The following is a 17,111-nucleotide window of genomic DNA, read 5'->3' on the forward strand; positions in this document are numbered from 1 at the left end:
AGGCCTGGCAGTATTTGGGAATGAATGAATGAATGAATGAATGAATGAATCTTACTTGACCTTGTCCTACAGGAAGGTGGTCCTGTGCCAGTGGGAACTGGCTTGAACTAGGCAGATAATTGTGGTGGGAACAGGAGGATGGGGTGTGGGTCTGTTGGGCATCTCTGGACAGATATGTACAGGGTTGCACATACCCTCCTCACCCCCATTAGACCATGGTGACCTTTCCTTGAACCTCAGGATGGGCTAATGCTGCCCAGGCTCTGGCTGGTCCAGGAGGGACTGGGACCATCTACTTCCTCGAATACCCACACAGCGAACCTGTCCGCCAGCAGAAAAGAGCCCTCTTCTGGTCACCTCTGGCACGCATAACCCTGGGAGTTCACTGTCCAGAGGTTCGAGTCTGGTTAGTGGAAGCAGATCTTCAAGGGTCCAACATTCCTTGGAGGCAAATGCCAATCCTAACTGGGCACTGGCTGCAGGGTCCTAGCTTGCCAGCTTTGCCCCATCCTCAGCCTGGCTTAGCTGGGCCAGGAGAGTGGAGAGGGTGCTTGAGAAATTAGTGGGACCAGCCCTTGGGGCAGAATGTCACAGGGAGGATATGTAGAGTGTGGGCCCTGCTCTCGGTTCTGAATGCTGCTGTGAACCCCAAACCCACTCCTGATTATCACTTGCTCTTCAGCCTTTGTTTGGGCTGATCCCTGGAGCCACTATGTGCTTTGCCCTTTGCTGTGCTAACTATGACTGACAAGACGGCCCAGTGTCCCCTCCTCCAGGAAGCCTTCCCTGAATCCTTGTTAGTGCTCCTCAGTGCCCCATCTGTACCTCGGCCTTGCCTATGAATGTCCTCATTGCATTTCCTTGTGGCAAGGACCATGCTGCCTTCATTTCTGTATCTCTAGTGCCTGGCACATAGTGGGCATTTGGGGGACATTGGCTGAATGAATAAATGAATGAAGGAATGAATGAATGAACACATGAACTATAAGTACATGAACTATATGCTCCTGGGATGGCCACTACAGCTCCTCACTGGTGTCTGAAGGAACAGAACAAAAGAATTAAAAGCATTGATTCTTTTTGACTTAAAATGTTTGTCCCGTAAATCCTTTCCCACTGGTACCTGATGCTGTGTGTCCGTGTTATGGATTACAGCCCAGGAGCCATACATACATGGTTTGGCAAAAGTACGTTTACAGTTGTGAGTCCACAAAAAAGAGTTTATCCTTGTATTAATATTTATTAATTATTGTATTAACTTTGTGTTTCGCGGACTCACAACTGCAAACCTACTTTTGCAGCACCCTGTATATTCCGCCCATGGTGGCCTCAGGGAACCCCATCCCCGATCCTACTTGTGTTTTCCGGGAGCAGCAGGCTGGTGAGCACCAGGATGAGGAAGGCAGAGAAAAGGAGACTGCATTTCCCCCCCGCCCCCATTCCACCAGGGAGCTGTACAGCGAGACCTGCTTCAAGGAGGCCAGAATGTCAGGGACTGTGTATAAGACAGGGCTCACGGGTCTCCACCGGGCAGGCTGGGTCTCTACAGAGGGTCTGGTAAAAAGGTGGAAACTCTTTCTGGCCATGGGGACCAGTCCCAAGTTCTGCAGGGCCTTCGTGGGTCGTGACCCACCCATTCTGGGTGGTTAAACGTGCCTAGGCTGATTTCCCAGTTCTCCGATGCCCATTTCTTCTGGGGACCAAAAGGAAGCCAGATGCCTCCAAAACTCAGGATTTTAGAATGTCACGGGTCTCACTGCCTGCCTCCCTGGGGAACTCTGGGACTGTGGGGTGTGGGGAGGGTGGGGAGTGAGGGGCAGTGTGGTGTGTTCACTGGCCTAGGTCCAGATGGGGAAGAGCAGCATGGCAAATGCTATCAGTTGGTCACCCCAAATCTATTTGCCTCTCCCTCACTAACAGCTCTTGTCTGAGGCAGTGATGTATCTGGCCCCCAATAAGCCCATCCTGATAACCCCGTCTCTCACTTTCCCAGCCTCTCTTGCAGCTAGAGTGCCCATGTGGACCTCATCTGGCTAATGAGGCATAAGCAGAACTCCAGGGAGTAGGTCTGGAAAGCCTTTTGCTTTCCTGATAAAGGGGCAGAATGCCTTGCATAGCTCTTTGTCTTCTTGTCATTTCCTGACTTGATGCTGACATGGCTGGGGCTGGAGCAGCCAGCTCGCAACCATGAGGGAAAGAGCATGAAGCATTAGCTCTCACTTCACTGAACACAGACAACGACATCTGTAATTCTCTCCAGAGTTTTTGTTCTGTGGGAAAAGTACTTTCTGACTTATTTATGACTCCATAGTTCGGTTTCTGTTACTTGCAGCCAAACACATCTCTAAATGCTACTGGAGCGATGACCAAGATGATTCACCCTGAAGCTAGGTGCCGTTAAAATTATACTCTTCCCTGCCCCCCTTCAGTTAGTGACACGTGTCCCGTAACTGTGCCTCTGCTTGGCCCACTGGGTGTGAATGGCTGAAGTGGTCAGTGCTGACACTGGGCAGCCGTGGGCTGAGATGCCCATTGGGTGCCCAGAGCCAGCTCTATTTCCTGGGCTTCTCAGCATGTGGTTCCCTAGGATTGGCCCAATGCCACCATCCTCCCAGAGACACTTCAGATAAAGAGCCCAGCCAGGACCTGCTCTGACCCCACAGCCCACCGTGCCAACATCAAAGGGGAGGGGGCCTAACAGAGTCACCTGTTGGGGGCAGAGGGTCAGAGCTGAGGCCTCATTTGTAATTAGGGTACCCAGGGTGGACCCGTGGGTGTCCAATGACAGCCTGCCCTTTTGAACTCGGTTACAGAGCTGAGAACCGAAGCACAGCCAGCCACTGAACCGGGCTGTCTGAGTTCTGGCCTCGGGACCGCTCGCTCACAATGGGCAGGACCTCTGACTTGCCACCAGCTCTAGTTCCCAGCCGCTTCGCCTGGGCCTGGTGGAATCTCCGCACCAGCAACCGTGCCCTGAGCTCGTGCAGGCCCTGGGGGGAGGGGCTTCATTTTGCAGCTTGGACCTGTGGGCATGGCTTCCTACACTATATGTGAGAGGGCTTCTGAAGTGTCAATGTAGCTTGATGAGAAAGTGCTGACACGGTTAGCAGCGTCTGCCTTGGGCACAGGACGGAGAAGTGGCGGTGTGTGCCACATCTTTGCCTTTGTTTCAATACTCTGTGCTCCCCAAAACACGTTCACACGTGTTAGTACTTCTTTGATTTCCCCCTCGCCCACCAGGAAGCCCCGAGAGGCTCTACTGTCCCCATTTAATGCATCGGGAAACTGAGGTTTCCAAAGGTTGTGTCTTGTCACAAGTGAATGAGGGACTGGGGCCAAAGCCTGGCTTCCCTGCTTCCCAGGTTTGTGCTCCTTCCTCTTCATGGAACGGACTGGCATTACAGGGCAGGACTTGGACTTGCTTATAGTACGTGCCAGGGCCCTGGGAGCGGAGCCTGTGCCCACATGCCCGTGGCTCCACTCCTTCCACATCAGTTCCTGCCACTCTCCTTTCTGCCTGGCAACCCCAAAACGGTAGGACGCCTAGTAGGCGTGGTGCCTCCTGCACCCACTTGCTTGCCACGGGGGCTGGGAAGGGAGGAACTCTCACGAACTGCAGAGCCCGTGTTACTGGGAGGCACTGAGCCAGGTGCACGGGCAGCATCTGAGAGGCTGCAGAACATCCCTGGAGGAGCAGAGCGAAGGGAAGGGCCAGAGAAGGCCAGCCTGCTTGGTGAGCAGCAGAGGGAAGGGCCCAGGTTGGGCTTTTCTGAGCTTGAGCCAGGGGAAGCAGGCTTCCCAAACAGCAGCAGGGTCCACAGTTCATACAGAGAAGAGCCCTCGGCCCTAAAAATATGAGGTGAGCTGCCGAGAGCAGTGTCCCCAGCTCACAGACTTTCATGGGGTGATTGCTGGTGATTTTTGAACCAGAAATAGGTAGATTTTTCGTCTTCTGCCTGGATAGGTGACTTCTGCAGATCCCCACCTGCCTGAGAAGCTAGGGCTGGTTATCCAGGATTGTCTAACCTGCTGGCTGTAGTCTGCATGGCCGAAAGTCCGGGTCAGGCCCTGATTACAAAAATGTGCCCCTAGCCACACTCTTTGCAATGTGACATTACAGCTCATCCCTTCAAAAGATAGCTTATTTCCCCACATCTTGAATCTGGGCTGGCTTTGCAACTTGCTTTGGCCAACAGGTTGTGGCCGAAGTGACCCTGTTCCAGTCCCAGTCTCTGCCGTCTCTCCTGGACCCTGTCTCGCTCCACGCGACAAGCATGGGCCAGCCTCCTAGCAGAGGACAGAGAGGTAGCCCAGTTGCCCTGCCACCCCAGCTGACAGGCAACTGACCCCCAGAAGCACAGCCATCGGGCCCACACTCAGCTTCCCAGCACATGGGGGAGCACAGCTGAGAGCAGCGAATCGCCCAGCTAAGCCAGGTCTAAGCTGCCAGCCTCAGAATTGGAGCGAGATCAGTGGCTGTTGCATGTCCCTCTGTTTGGCTCGGTTTGTCAGGCAGTGTTGTTATGATTGTGGTGATAGATGGTTCATACAATCCTCCTCCTCCTCAAGGTTTACCAAGCATTCCACCGGCACGAGCTAATTCAGTTCCCAACACCACCTATGAAAGAGATACCATCTCCCTTCTGCAGATGACAGAACCGATACTCCGAGAGGTTCTGACTTGCTCGAGATCATGCGGCCAGCTCACAGTTCTCCACTCTCAAATTGCAAATTGCTCCAATCCCAGCCCATGGCCCCTAGACCGTCTCACCATCCAGCCCTGCCTGCCCCCACCTCCTTCTCCAATCTTGCAAACCTTGGGCAGCAGCCCTGCCCATTCAAGCATTAGGCCAGCCCATGGACATTAGCCCCTTCCAACCCTGACCCGTTACTATGACGATGGTGCATCACACCAACATGACGAGAGGAAAGAGGCCAGAGGGCACCTTTTCCTACTTGGCACAGAGGCGCCACCACATGGGTTAGTCTGGCCCCACAGGCACACAGCTTGGCAAGTGGTATGGGGGCTGGCCAGGCCCGAGGTACAGGCTCAACTTGTACCTTCCCATAGAGCTGTGTGAGCAAAGACGACTAAACAGAGATCCTCGCTTCAGCAGGCTCCCCCTACATACTCATAAGCCGACGGACTAAAGGCACGATGAAGGCGCTGTCAAGGATCACGCAAGCACAGCGCCCCGTTCCCCTTCTGACCTCCCCATTGCCTTCCGTCCTTCCTCCCTGGGCCCGGCCCTTCCTCTGGCAGGGGCCTCCCAGAGGGCCACTTAGACCCTCCCCAAGCCTGGCCTCCCTGGCTGTGGCTAGCGGGGACTGAGGCTGTACAATGCCTTCTCCTGGCCGGGCGGCATATCATTGTGTGATAGGCCTGGGCTGGCCCGGATGCCCCTTGCAGTGCAGCTGTTCCAAGCTCTGGGTGATATGGCGCTGAGAACTGGGCGTGGACGGCCTAGGCTATTCGCAGGAATGTCCGGCTCTCAGGAAATTGGGGGTGGGGGTAGGGTTGAAGGGTTGTAGGGCTGGGGAGGGGCCGGGGTAGGGAAGAAGAGATGTGAGGGCTCAGTAGAGGATTTCTCTTGTTTTGGGAAGGCCTTTGGTAGCTAAATACTACGTCCCCTGCTTAGAGATCCTCCTCCTTTAAGACATGGATAGAAATGGTGCCTTGTCCCCTGGCTGCTGGCTGTGAAGTCCTAGCTCTCTATCACATCACAGAGCGTCTGCTCACTGCTCCACGTCCATTTCTCCCACTAGACCAGCGGTTCTCAACCTGTGGGTCGTGACCCCTTTGGGGGTCGAACGACCTTTTCACAGGGGTCGCCTAAATACATCCTGCATATCAGATATTTACATTACGATTCATAACAGTAGCAAAATTACAGTTATGAAGTAGCAATGAAAATAATTTTATGGTTGGGGGTCACCACAACATGAGGAATTGTATTAAAGGGTCGCGGCATTAGGAAGGTTGAGAACCACTGCACTAGACTGTAGCTTCTTGAGGGCAGACCCGTGCCCAACTCATCTCTGACTTCTTAGCCTCTAGCACAGGCCTGGCATGTATTTGGGAATGAATGAATGAATGAATGAATGAATGAATCTTACTTGACCTTGTCCTACAGGAAGGTGGTCCTGTGCCAGTGGGAACTGGCTTGAACTAGGCAGATAATTGTGGTGGGAACAGGAGGATGGGGTGTGGGTCTGTTGGGCATCTCTGGACAGATATGTACAGGGTTGCACATACCCTCCTCACCCCCATTAGACCATGGTGACCTTTCCTTGAACCTCAGGATGGGCTAATGCTGCCCAGGCTCTGGCTGGTCCAGGAGGGACTGGGACCATCTACTTCCTCGAATACCCACACAGCGAACCTGTCCGCCAGCAGAAAAGAGCCCTCTTCTGGTCACCTCTGGCACGCATAACCCTGGGAGTTCACTGTCCAGAGGTTCGAGTCTGGTTAGTGGAAGCAGATCTTCAAGGGTCCAACATTCCTTGGAGGCAAATGCCAATCCTAACTGGGCACTGGCTGCAGGGTCCTAGCTTGCCAGCTTTGCCCCATCCTCAGCCTGGCTTAGCTGGGCCAGGAGAGTGGAGAGGGTGCTTGAGAAATTAGTGGGACCAGCCCTTGGGGCAGAATGTCACAGGGAGGATATGTAGAGTGTGGGCCCTGCTCTCGGTTCTGAATGCTGCTGTGAACCCCAAACCCACTCCTGATTATCACTTGCTCTTCAGCCTTTGTTTGGGCTGATCCCTGGAGCCACTATGTGCTTTGCCCTTTGCTGTGCTAACTATGACTGACAAGACGGCCCAGTGTCCCCTCCTCCAGGAAGCCTTCCCTGAATCCTTGTTAGTGCTCCTCAGTGCCCCATCTGTACCTCGGCCTTGCCTATGAATGTCCTCATTGCATTTCCTTGTGGCAAGGACCATGCTGCCTTCATTTCTGTATCTCTAGTGCCTGGCACATAGTGGGCATTTGGGGGACATTGGCTGAATGAATAAATGAATGAAGGAATGAATGAATGAACACATGAACTATAAGTACATGAACTATATGCTCCTGGGATGGCCACTACAGCTCCTCACTGGTGTCTGAAGGAACAGAACAAAAGAATTAAAAGCATTGATTCTTTTTGACTTAAAATGTTTGTCCCGTAAATCCTTTCCCACTGGTACCTGATGCTGTGTGTCCGTGTTATGGATTACAGCCCAGGAGCCATACATACATGGTTTGGCAAAAGTACGTTTACAGTTGTGAGTCCACAAAAAAGAGTTTATCCTTGTATTAATATTTATTAATTATTGTATTAACTTTGTGTTTCGCGGACTCACAACTGCAAACCTACTTTTGCAGCACCCTGTATATTCCGCCCATGGTGGCCTCAGGGAACCCCATCCCCGATCCTACTTGTGTTTTCCGGGAGCAGCAGGCTGGTGAGCACCAGGATGAGGAAGGCAGAGAAAAGGAGACTGCATTTCCCCCCCGCCCCCATTCCACCAGGGAGCTGTACAGCGAGACCTGCTTCAAGGAGGCCAGAATGTCAGGGACTGTGTATAAGACAGGGCTCACGGGTCTCCACCGGGCAGGCTGGGTCTCTACAGAGGGTCTGGTAAAAAGGTGGAAACTCTTTCTGGCCATGGGGACCAGTCCCAAGTTCTGCAGGGCCTTCGTGGGTCGTGACCCACCCATTCTGGGTGGTTAAACGTGCCTAGGCTGATTTCCCAGTTCTCCGATGCCCATTTCTTCTGGGGACCAAAAGGAAGCCAGATGCCTCCAAAACTCAGGATTTTAGAATGTCACGGGTCTCACTGCCTGCCTCCCTGGGGAACTCTGGGACTGTGGGGTGTGGGGAGGGTGGGGAGTGAGGGGCAGTGTGGTGTGTTCACTGGCCTAGGTCCAGATGGGGAAGAGCAGCATGGCAAATGCTATCAGTTGGTCACCCCAAATCTATTTGCCTCTCCCTCACTAACAGCTCTTGTCTGAGGCAGTGATGTATCTGGCCCCCAATAAGCCCATCCTGATAACCCCGTCTCTCACTTTCCCAGCCTCTCTTGCAGCTAGAGTGCCCATGTGGACCTCATCTGGCTAATGAGGCATAAGCAGAACTCCAGGGAGTAGGTCTGGAAAGCCTTTTGCTTTCCTGATAAAGGGGCAGAATGCCTTGCATAGCTCTTTGTCTTCTTGTCATTTCCTGACTTGATGCTGACATGGCTGGGGCTGGAGCAGCCAGCTCGCAACCATGAGGGAAAGAGCATGAAGCATTAGCTCTCACTTCACTGAACACAGACAACGACATCTGTAATTCTCTCCAGAGTTTTTGTTCTGTGGGAAAAGTACTTTCTGACTTATTTATGACTCCATAGTTCGGTTTCTGTTACTTGCAGCCAAACACATCTCTAAATGCTACTGGAGCGATGACCAAGATGATTCACCCTGAAGCTAGGTGCCGTTAAAATTATACTCTTCCCTGCCCCCCTTCAGTTAGTGACACGTGTCCCGTAACTGTGCCTCTGCTTGGCCCACTGGGTGTGAATGGCTGAAGTGGTCAGTGCTGACACTGGGCAGCCGTGGGCTGAGATGCCCATTGGGTGCCCAGAGCCAGCTCTATTTCCTGGGCTTCTCAGCATGTGGTTCCCTAGGATTGGCCCAATGCCACCATCCTCCCAGAGACACTTCAGATAAAGAGCCCAGCCAGGACCTGCTCTGACCCCACAGCCCACCGTGCCAACATCAAAGGGGAGGGGGCCTAACAGAGTCACCTGTTGGGGGCAGAGGGTCAGAGCTGAGGCCTCATTTGTAATTAGGGTACCCAGGGTGGACCCTAGCCACACTCTTTGCAATGTGACATTACAGCTCATCCCTTCAAAAGATAGCTTATTTCCCCACATCTTGAATCTGGGCTGGCTTTGCAACTTGCTTTGGCCAACAGGTTGTGGCCGAAGTGACCCTGTTCCAGTCCCAGTCTCTGCCGTCTCTCCTGGACCCTGTCTCGCTCCACGCGACAAGCATGGGCCAGCCTTGGAGCCGAGGACAGAGAGGTAGCCCAGTTGCCCTGCCACCCCAGCTGACAGGCAACTGACCCCCAGAAGCACAGCCATCGGGCCCACACTCAGCTTCCCAGCACATGGGGGAGCACAGCTGAGAGCAGCGAATCGCCCAGCTAAGCCAGGTCTAAGCTGCCAGCCTCAGAATTGGAGCGAGATCAGTGGCTGTTGCATGTCCCTCTGTTTGGCTCGGTTTGTCAGGCAGTGTTGTTATGATTGTGGTGATAGATGGTTCATACAATCCTCCTCCTCCTCAAGGTTTACCAAGCATTCCACCGGCACGAGCTAATTCAGTTCCCAACACCACCTATGAAAGAGATACCATCTCCCTTCTGCAGATGACAGAACCGATACTCCGAGAGGTTCTGACTTGCTCGAGATCATGCGGCCAGCTCACAGTTCTCCACTCTCAAATTGCAAATTGCTCCAATCCCAGCCCATGGCCCCTAGACCGTCTCACCATCCAGCCCTGCCTGCCCCCACCTCCTTCTCCAATCTTGCAAACCTTGGGCAGCAGCCCTGCCCATTCAAGCATTAGGCCAGCCCATGGACATTAGCCCCTTCCAACCCTGACCCGTTACTATGACGATGGTGCATCACACCAACATGACGAGAGGAAAGAGGCCAGAGGGCACCTTTTCCTACTTGGCACAGAGGCGCCACCACATGGGTTAGTCTGGCCCCACAGGCACACAGCTTGGCAAGTGGTATGGGGGCTGGCCAGGCCCGAGGTACAGGCTCAACTTGTACCTTCCCATAGAGCTGTGTGAGCAAAGACGACTAAACAGAGATCCTCGCTTCAGCAGGCTCCCCCTACATACTCATAAGCCGACGGACTAAAGGCACGATGAAGGCGCTGTCAAGGATCACGCAAGCACAGCGCCCCGTTCCCTCCCATCGTGTTCCCCTCACACAGAAGGCGCAGTTGCCCCTCACCCACCCTCCCTGCCCCATGGCCGCCCCTGTCACTCACCGACAGCGGAGGGGTGCCCTCGTCCTCCACGGTGACCACCAGGTGGTAGAAGCTCTGGTGCTCGCGGTCGGGTGGGGCGGGCCGCGTGGTGATCTCCCCACTGATGCGGTCCATGCGGAAGGTCATGTCGTCGTTGCCCGCGGTGATGTAGTAGGACAAAACGCTGTTGATCCCGATGTCACGGTCAGTGGCTCTCACCTGGACCACGGCAGTACCCCCGCCCACGTTCTGGGAAGAGAACAGGAAACGGGTCACTCTGGAGTCAATGGGGCAAAGCCCAGCACCTGCTCCGGGGAGCCGAGGGGCCTCACTGGACCCCCAGAAAGCTTTGCTGTCTATGCTGGCGCCATGACAAGGAGGGTGAAGATGGTGGCGGCGAGCATTCTGTGGGCACCTACTACATGCCGGGGCTGTGTTAACGCTATAACTTCCCCTACAGGTCCTGGTGTCACTCTGTTACAGATGAGAAAACTCTGGTGCAGGCAAGGAATGTGTGCGAGTCACACAGCGTCAGTGGCAGAGCCAGGTCTGAATTGCGGGAGGCTGGCCTGAGAGCTGGCCTCGAAACCCCTATGCCATCCTGCCTTCACGAACGTCCGACCTGGCGAGATACCCAGCAATGCCGGGGCAGACATTCTCCTGGAGGGGCCAGCCGTAGGACTGAGTAACCAGAGAGCTGGTTTATTGTAAAGCAGCTCTCGCAGGGCACACCTCCGCTCCCTGTGGGCGGTAGAGGGCCACCTCTTCTCTCCCTCTCCTCTCCTCCTTCCACAAAGACACGGCACTCAGGACCTAGCCTAGGCGTTAGGACTAGAGTTATGAATAAGCCACTGTCCCCACCCCCGAGATCTGAGAGACTAGTGGGCCAGGCAGACATTTAAGCAGGTGGTTGGCAGCCGGCTCATGCCCACTGTCCACCCCAGATGTCCGTCTGTACGGGTGCTGGAGTGTCCTCACCTCGTTCACACTGACATTATATCCAAAGGGGCTCTCGATCACTGGGGGGTTGTCATTGACGTCCAGGATGGTCACCTGCAGGATGTGGTTCTTCTTCCGTGGAGGGGTGCCCCGGTCAGATGCTACCACCTAGGAGGAAGGGGTGACTGGGGTCAGGGCTAAAGGGTGGGTTAGGACCAGGAATACGGAGTCCTATCTACTAGGTGGGGAGGTTGGAAGGACAGACAGACTCACTGGCCCATCCCTGTCCCTGGGGCGGGGGCGCCAGCTCTGGGCTCTCCCTAAGTCCTTTGCCTTCTGCCCCATGTTGCAAACAATGCTTGCCCACCTCTTGTCTGCCCTGGGACCCTCATTTGCAATCTGACTTGGGTGTGCCTAGTCTTCACCTCCCAACCTTACCCCTGACTGTATTCTGGGCTGTGCCAGCCCCTGACCATGACCCCAGGCCTGCAACTGGACCCAGGGTTCCTGCCTTTAGCTTCACATGCACTTGGATCTGAACTCTGGCAAATGAGCCTCAAATAATCACTGAGCAGCGCAGACACAGACTGAGCCCGTCCTGGGAGCCACGGTGCTTCCTGGGTGCCTGCAGGAGTGCCCTGGGGGCTCAGGCTCCTGCAGAAGCACAACCTTGGTTCCCCAGAGACCCCTCGGGACACATGCCAGCACAGCAATTCAGCGGTAACGGTGGCCTTCGTGACCCCTCACCTCAGCAGAGGCAGGCCAGGCAGAGGTTTTTCTGCCCATTGCACAAGAGGGGAAACCGAGGCCCAGACAGTAAACCACTTGCCCGAGTTTCGCACTGCATTTGTGGAAGAGCCCGGGCTTTTCCAGGCTTTCTCTCCCGGCTCTCATAGCTGGGACGGGAACCCCTGCTGGTCCTGCTCTGGCTCCCAGGTGCCCTCTCCGGGTTGGCCTCACTCATGCTCTTGGCCCTGATGTGCCGCCTGCCGCCCGGTACTTGGTGACAGCAGGGGAGCTGACTACCAGGATGTGAAGGGCCAGGCGCTCTCCTAAGTGGTCAACAGCGACCTGAGGGGGCGGGTCCGCACCTTGAGGATATAGTGGTCCAGCTCTTCTCTGTCCAGGGGCCTGGCCACGAACACTTCGCCGATGGAGTCATTGGTGGTGACAATCTCAAAGGCCCCAGCGATGTTGCCCGAGGCCAGAGAGAAAACCACCTGTCAGGGCGGAGAGAGGTGAGTGAGGAAGCGGGTCCCAGCTTCCTGCTCGGTAAAGGGGTGGCTTGGAAGGTCTATGGGAAGCCCCTGCTGAGAGAGCTGACCCGGGCTATTTCACTTGATGCCCACCTGCCCGTTGCTGCCGGCATCGGGGTCCTGGGCCTTGACAGTGGCCACACGCTGGCCCACAGGGCAGTCCTCTGGCACGCTGACAGCCGAGTCGGAGGTGACGTCAAACTGAGGGCTGTTGTCATTCTCGTCCAGCACAGTGATGTAGACCTGGGGGTGAATGTTACCAGAGACCTATCGCCTCCACCCTCTCCCAGCCCCAAACACCAGGGACCCACCGTGGGCCCCTGGGGACCAGACCTCCACTCGGTCTGGCCCATCAGCTCGCTTTCAGAGCCCGCCTAGGCCTCTCCTGACTTCACACAAAGGCCCTGAGCACATTTTTCCTAGGCGTCTGGGGGAGGAGGGCGGCTCATACCAAGTGCTGAGGCTAGGATGGCAGGGAAGGGGCTGGCAGATCTGGAAGGTAGGGCCCCCGACTAAAGGGGGTGGGGCTACTCAGCTCCAAACCCAGCAGGCAGTGGCAGACTGGCCCTCGCACCGCTTCCTGTTTTCCAAGAGGAACTAGGAATACAGATTTTGTGTGTGGAATGAGGTGGTAATTAATAAAAATTAAAGAAAAAATTATGTGCAGGCTGACTTCGGCACATCTGGCAGCCAGATATTGCCTGAAGGCCTCTTCGTTAGCACATCTGGATCAGAGGGAGAGGAACGGGGCTCAGAAGGAGGGAGGCTGAAGGTGGCTTGGTGGTCCCTGTGGGGAGGGGACAGGCGGGGAAAAGAGAGACGAAAGCCAGGAGCACGCACACGGCAAAGAGCAGCTCGTTCAGGGTCTACAGCTCAGGTGTCCTGCAGCGTGAGGACAGCGAGCTGCAGGGAAGGCCCTTCTGTGGGTGCAGCCTCCAGCCCATGGATGGCCAATGGCCACGGGCCAGGAGGGTGGCACCGCAGGTGCCCCTCAGGGTCACTGATGAGGGGGTTGAGTAGGGCAGGAGGAGGCTCAGATTTTAAAAATCCCAGTCCAGGCCTCCTCCCCAGGTCAGATTCTCGGTCCTGGGGTTCTGGGCTCCCAGGCCTGCCTGCTTGCTGCCCTAGGACCCCATCGGGAGCCTGTAGCACCTCACACCCTGCTGAGGAGATTCATTTCGTCCTCCCTCGTCACCGGGTTTTTCCTCCTCTTCTTGGTCCCAGCCACTCTCCCCTATCTCTAGACAGCTTTTAAAACCACAAGGCAGCCCTGGCCGGTTTGGCTCAGTAGATAGAGCATCGGCCTGCGAATGAAGGGTCCTGGGTTCGATTCTGGTCAAGGGCACATGCCCAAGTTGCGGGCTCAATCCCCAGTGTGGGGCATGCAGGAGGCAGCTGATCAATGATTCTTTCTCATCATTGATGTTTCTCTCTCTCCCTCTCCCTTCCTCTCTGAAATTAATAAAAATATATTTAAAAAATAAATAAAGACACAAGGCACTCTGGTGGTGTGGCTGTTGGTGGGTGTCATCCCATGCACCGAAAGGTCGCCAGTTCGATTCCCTGTCAGGGCACATGCCCGGGTTGTCGGCTCCATCCCTGGAGGGGGCATGCAGGAGGCAGCTGATCGGATGTTTCACTCTCACATTTTATTCTCTCTCTCCCTCCCCCTTCCTTTCTCTCTAAAAATCAATAAAAAATCTAAAAAAAACACCCAACAACCAAAAAGAGCCAAAAAAAAAAACAAAAAAAAAAAAACCCAGCCCAAAACCACAAGGCAACAAGCCCAGGCTTCACAGCAGGACCAACACCAACACTTCCACTTACTAGCTGTGCGATTTTGGAAGAAGTTATTAAACCTCTCTGATTTTCCATTCTCTCAGCTGAAAATAAGAATGAGAACACCTACCACACGAGGATGCTGGGGGAATAAGTGAGCAAGCAAAACGTTAAGGGTGGTCCCTGTCCTGCTTCCTGCCTGGCAGATGGCCATGATTTCACTCTCCAAGACTCTGCCCCAACCATCATGGATTTTGGTCAGGAAGTTCTACCAAGTCCTGGAGCCCCAGTGTGCTCACCTGTGAAATGGGCATAAATATGCCCTCCACACTCTTCTCAGGGCACCAATAAGCAAGGCCCCTGTGCTCTGATCCACCCCAAACCCTCCCACTTGGGTCCAGGCCTTGTGTGGGTTCCCCATGCTTTCTTCCATGGCAGGGCCTTTCCCATGCTGCTTTCTCTGCCTGGAATGGTCTTATTCCTTGGCTGAGTAAATTCCTATGCTTTCTGGGAATCTCAGCTTGGGTCACTTCCTCAGGGAAGCCCTCCTGGATTTCCCCGACATTGTATTATCAGCTGTCTCACGTGGCATACATTTATTGGGGTGATACTTTGATCAGTGTCTCTCCCCCATTATATCTTATGCTTGTGAAGGTAGGGATTATGTCTGATTTTGGTTTCCTGTTGTACCCTGAGCCCTGCCAAGAGCCTGGCCCACAGTCAGTGCTCCCCTATGATTACTGCTCTGATGATCACGATGATGTTTGTAAGGTTTTCCCAGCATCAGAGAGTTGGCCTCAGAGGAGGAAGGGCAGGGGTCAAGGTCCACGGGAATTAATGTGGGTCTGTGTCCCCATCCAGGACCTTCTGGTCCAAACCTCCCTGCCCCATCCCCTGGAGGCCTGAGGGTATTACACTCAAGAACTCTTACAGCGGAGCCCCTGCCCCAGGTCTGCCCCTTCCTGCGGCCTCCCCACCCCTCCTGGGGCCCATGGGAGCTACTGGGGCCCAGGAGGAGTCAGGTGTAGGGGAGCTGTGGTTTGGGGTTCTGGCCTCACATAGGAAACGGTAGCACCCCTAAAAGGCCCCTCAGCCTGCCTCCACCCTCGCACCTCCAACAAGTTTGGGGCTAACAGGGCTGGCGTATCTGGGGCAGTGGCCTTGGGAGCTTCTCAGAAGCCAGGGCAGAGCAAAGGGGTGTGGGTTTTGCCTGGCAGAGGGTGAAGAGGCTGTGGAACTACAGCGGCCTGCACAGAAATGTGTGCCCCGAAAGGCCCTTGCCAGCCCATGCAAGGAAGTGGGGGGCTGGTCCAGGAAGGGGCTTTAGCAGCCTTGGGGTGCATCCCGGCTCCTGTCAGTCTCTACTTGTCCTCGGCCCCTGGCCTTCTCCTTGCCAGCGAGGGTGAGGAACAACTGGCCCATTGCACAGATGAGGCTGCTGAGGCCCGGGGAAAGGGCCCCACGTAACCACTCTGAGTTTTAGCTCCCGTGGCTGGGAGGGCCAAGAGCCGCTGGACACAGGCCACCTGCCCACTGCCCACTGCCCACCACTGAGGACTCTGGTCAATGGCTGCCCCCTGGGATCCTGGGGGGCTGTGGGGAGCTGCACAGATGCAGTGCTGCTTGTGGTCTCACTCACCTCCAGGCTAGGCCCATGGATGGTGGGGGCTTTGGGGCACGAGCAAGCCACCACTGGGCCACTGGAGCCGGGCCCCTCCAGGGAGCCCGGGGGTGGAGGACCTTAAGCAGCTACATTTGGCTCCCTGCAAATACTTGGTTGCTCCTATCCCTTTAGGCCAGTGGTTCTCAACCTTCCTAATGCCGCGACCCTTTAATACAGTTCCTCATGTTGTGACCCCCAATTTCATTGTTACAAATTGAACATAATTAAAGCATAGTGATTAATCACAAAAACAATATGTAATTATATATGTGTTTTCCGATGGTCTTAGGCGACTCCTGTGAAAGGGTCGTTCGAACCCCAAAGGGGTCGCGACCCACAGGTTGAGAACCACTGCTTTAGGCTGATATGACAGGGACTCCGTGGGGAGAAAATGTGCCACAGCCAAGGCTGATGCTGAGCTGGACACTTCCTGTGTCTCCAGGCGGCCTAGACCAGACTGGCTGGTGCACAAGCCATGATGGCTGCATGCTCTCATTCGCACTGCAGGATGCCATTCAGTGGGCCCCTCCCCTGGGACCCGCCCCCAGCCTGGGGTCACCTACCTGCCTCTCCCACTTCTCCCACTTCCTAGGAACCTCTGACCTCAGGGGTCACTCTCTCCGAAGTGCTCCCAGCACATGGTCTCCCCTGCCTTTACTGAGAGTCCTTGAGGGTAGTAGCACACCATGCACGCTGCCCTTGCCCAGCACCCCCAGGCCCTGGCACTGTGCCCTCCACTTCACATCACTGTAGTAAAACACACTTCTTACACCAACCCCCAAGACAGGGCGGGGTCCTCTTTACAGATGCCACTCCCATCATGCCTCTCTCCAAGACTAGTTCACAAAGGTTTCCTATCCACCAGCTCCTCTGCCATCGTCCTCACATCCTCTGAAGAAGGCAGGGCTGCTGGCCTGACCCTCATTTTAGACCCGAGGAAAGGAAGCACAGAGAGGCTGAGCAACTGGCCTGTGTCACACAGCCGGTGAGGGGCAGAGCTGGGCTGAGGCCTCAGCGTTCCTTTCACTGTGTGTTCCACCCACTCCTTGTTAGCGGGCCCTCCACCCCAGCATCCCCTGGAGGCTCAGCAGGACAGGGAGGGCAGAGAGGGCAGAGCTGGGCACGGGGTACGGGGCCTGGACTCCGGTGAGAGTGGGTGAACTGGGACGGCCGTGAAGGGCCTGAGCAGGGGCCTCCTGCACACATCCTCTCCCCAGGGAGGCAGGAAGGCCCAGCACCACTCAGGGCCCGAGCCAGCAATGGCCACAGCCAAGAGCACGGGAGAGAGTCCGGGTCCACGCTACTCACCTTCTGTAGCGAGAGCCGCAGGAGGAGGCCGCGGGAGAGAAAAGGCAAAGAAGCAGTTGGTTAGCAGTCGGCAGCTCTTCTGGCCCCCGTTTCAAGCAGTGGCCTGTCGGGATGCCTGCCCCCACCCGCCCCACCTGTCTGAGGTCTCATCCTGGCCAGG

At 55.4% G+C, this 17,111-nt stretch overlaps 1 protein-coding gene across 1 annotated transcript in view; it reads right to left on the minus strand.

Annotated features, from left to right (window-relative positions):
* Positions 1-17,111, minus strand: part of CDH23 (cadherin-related 23) — a 381,871-nt gene that overhangs the window by 70,021 nt on the left and 294,739 nt on the right. The window contains exons 31-35 of the mRNA XM_005882725.2: positions 16,952-16,954; positions 12,295-12,444; positions 12,037-12,165; positions 10,985-11,113; positions 10,028-10,255 (exon numbers count right to left, since the gene is read on the minus strand). Of these exons, the coding sequence (XP_005882787.1) occupies positions 10,028-10,255; positions 10,985-11,113; positions 12,037-12,165; positions 12,295-12,444; positions 16,952-16,954 (639 nt within the window). The remainder of the gene's footprint in view (positions 1-10,027; positions 10,256-10,984; positions 11,114-12,036; positions 12,166-12,294; positions 12,445-16,951; positions 16,955-17,111) is intronic.

The sequence above is a fragment of the Myotis brandtii genome, unplaced genomic scaffold, assembly GCF_000412655.1.
Source record: "Myotis brandtii unplaced genomic scaffold, ASM41265v1 scaffold735, whole genome shotgun sequence".
Lineage (NCBI taxonomy): Eukaryota > Metazoa > Chordata > Mammalia > Chiroptera > Vespertilionidae > Myotis > Myotis brandtii.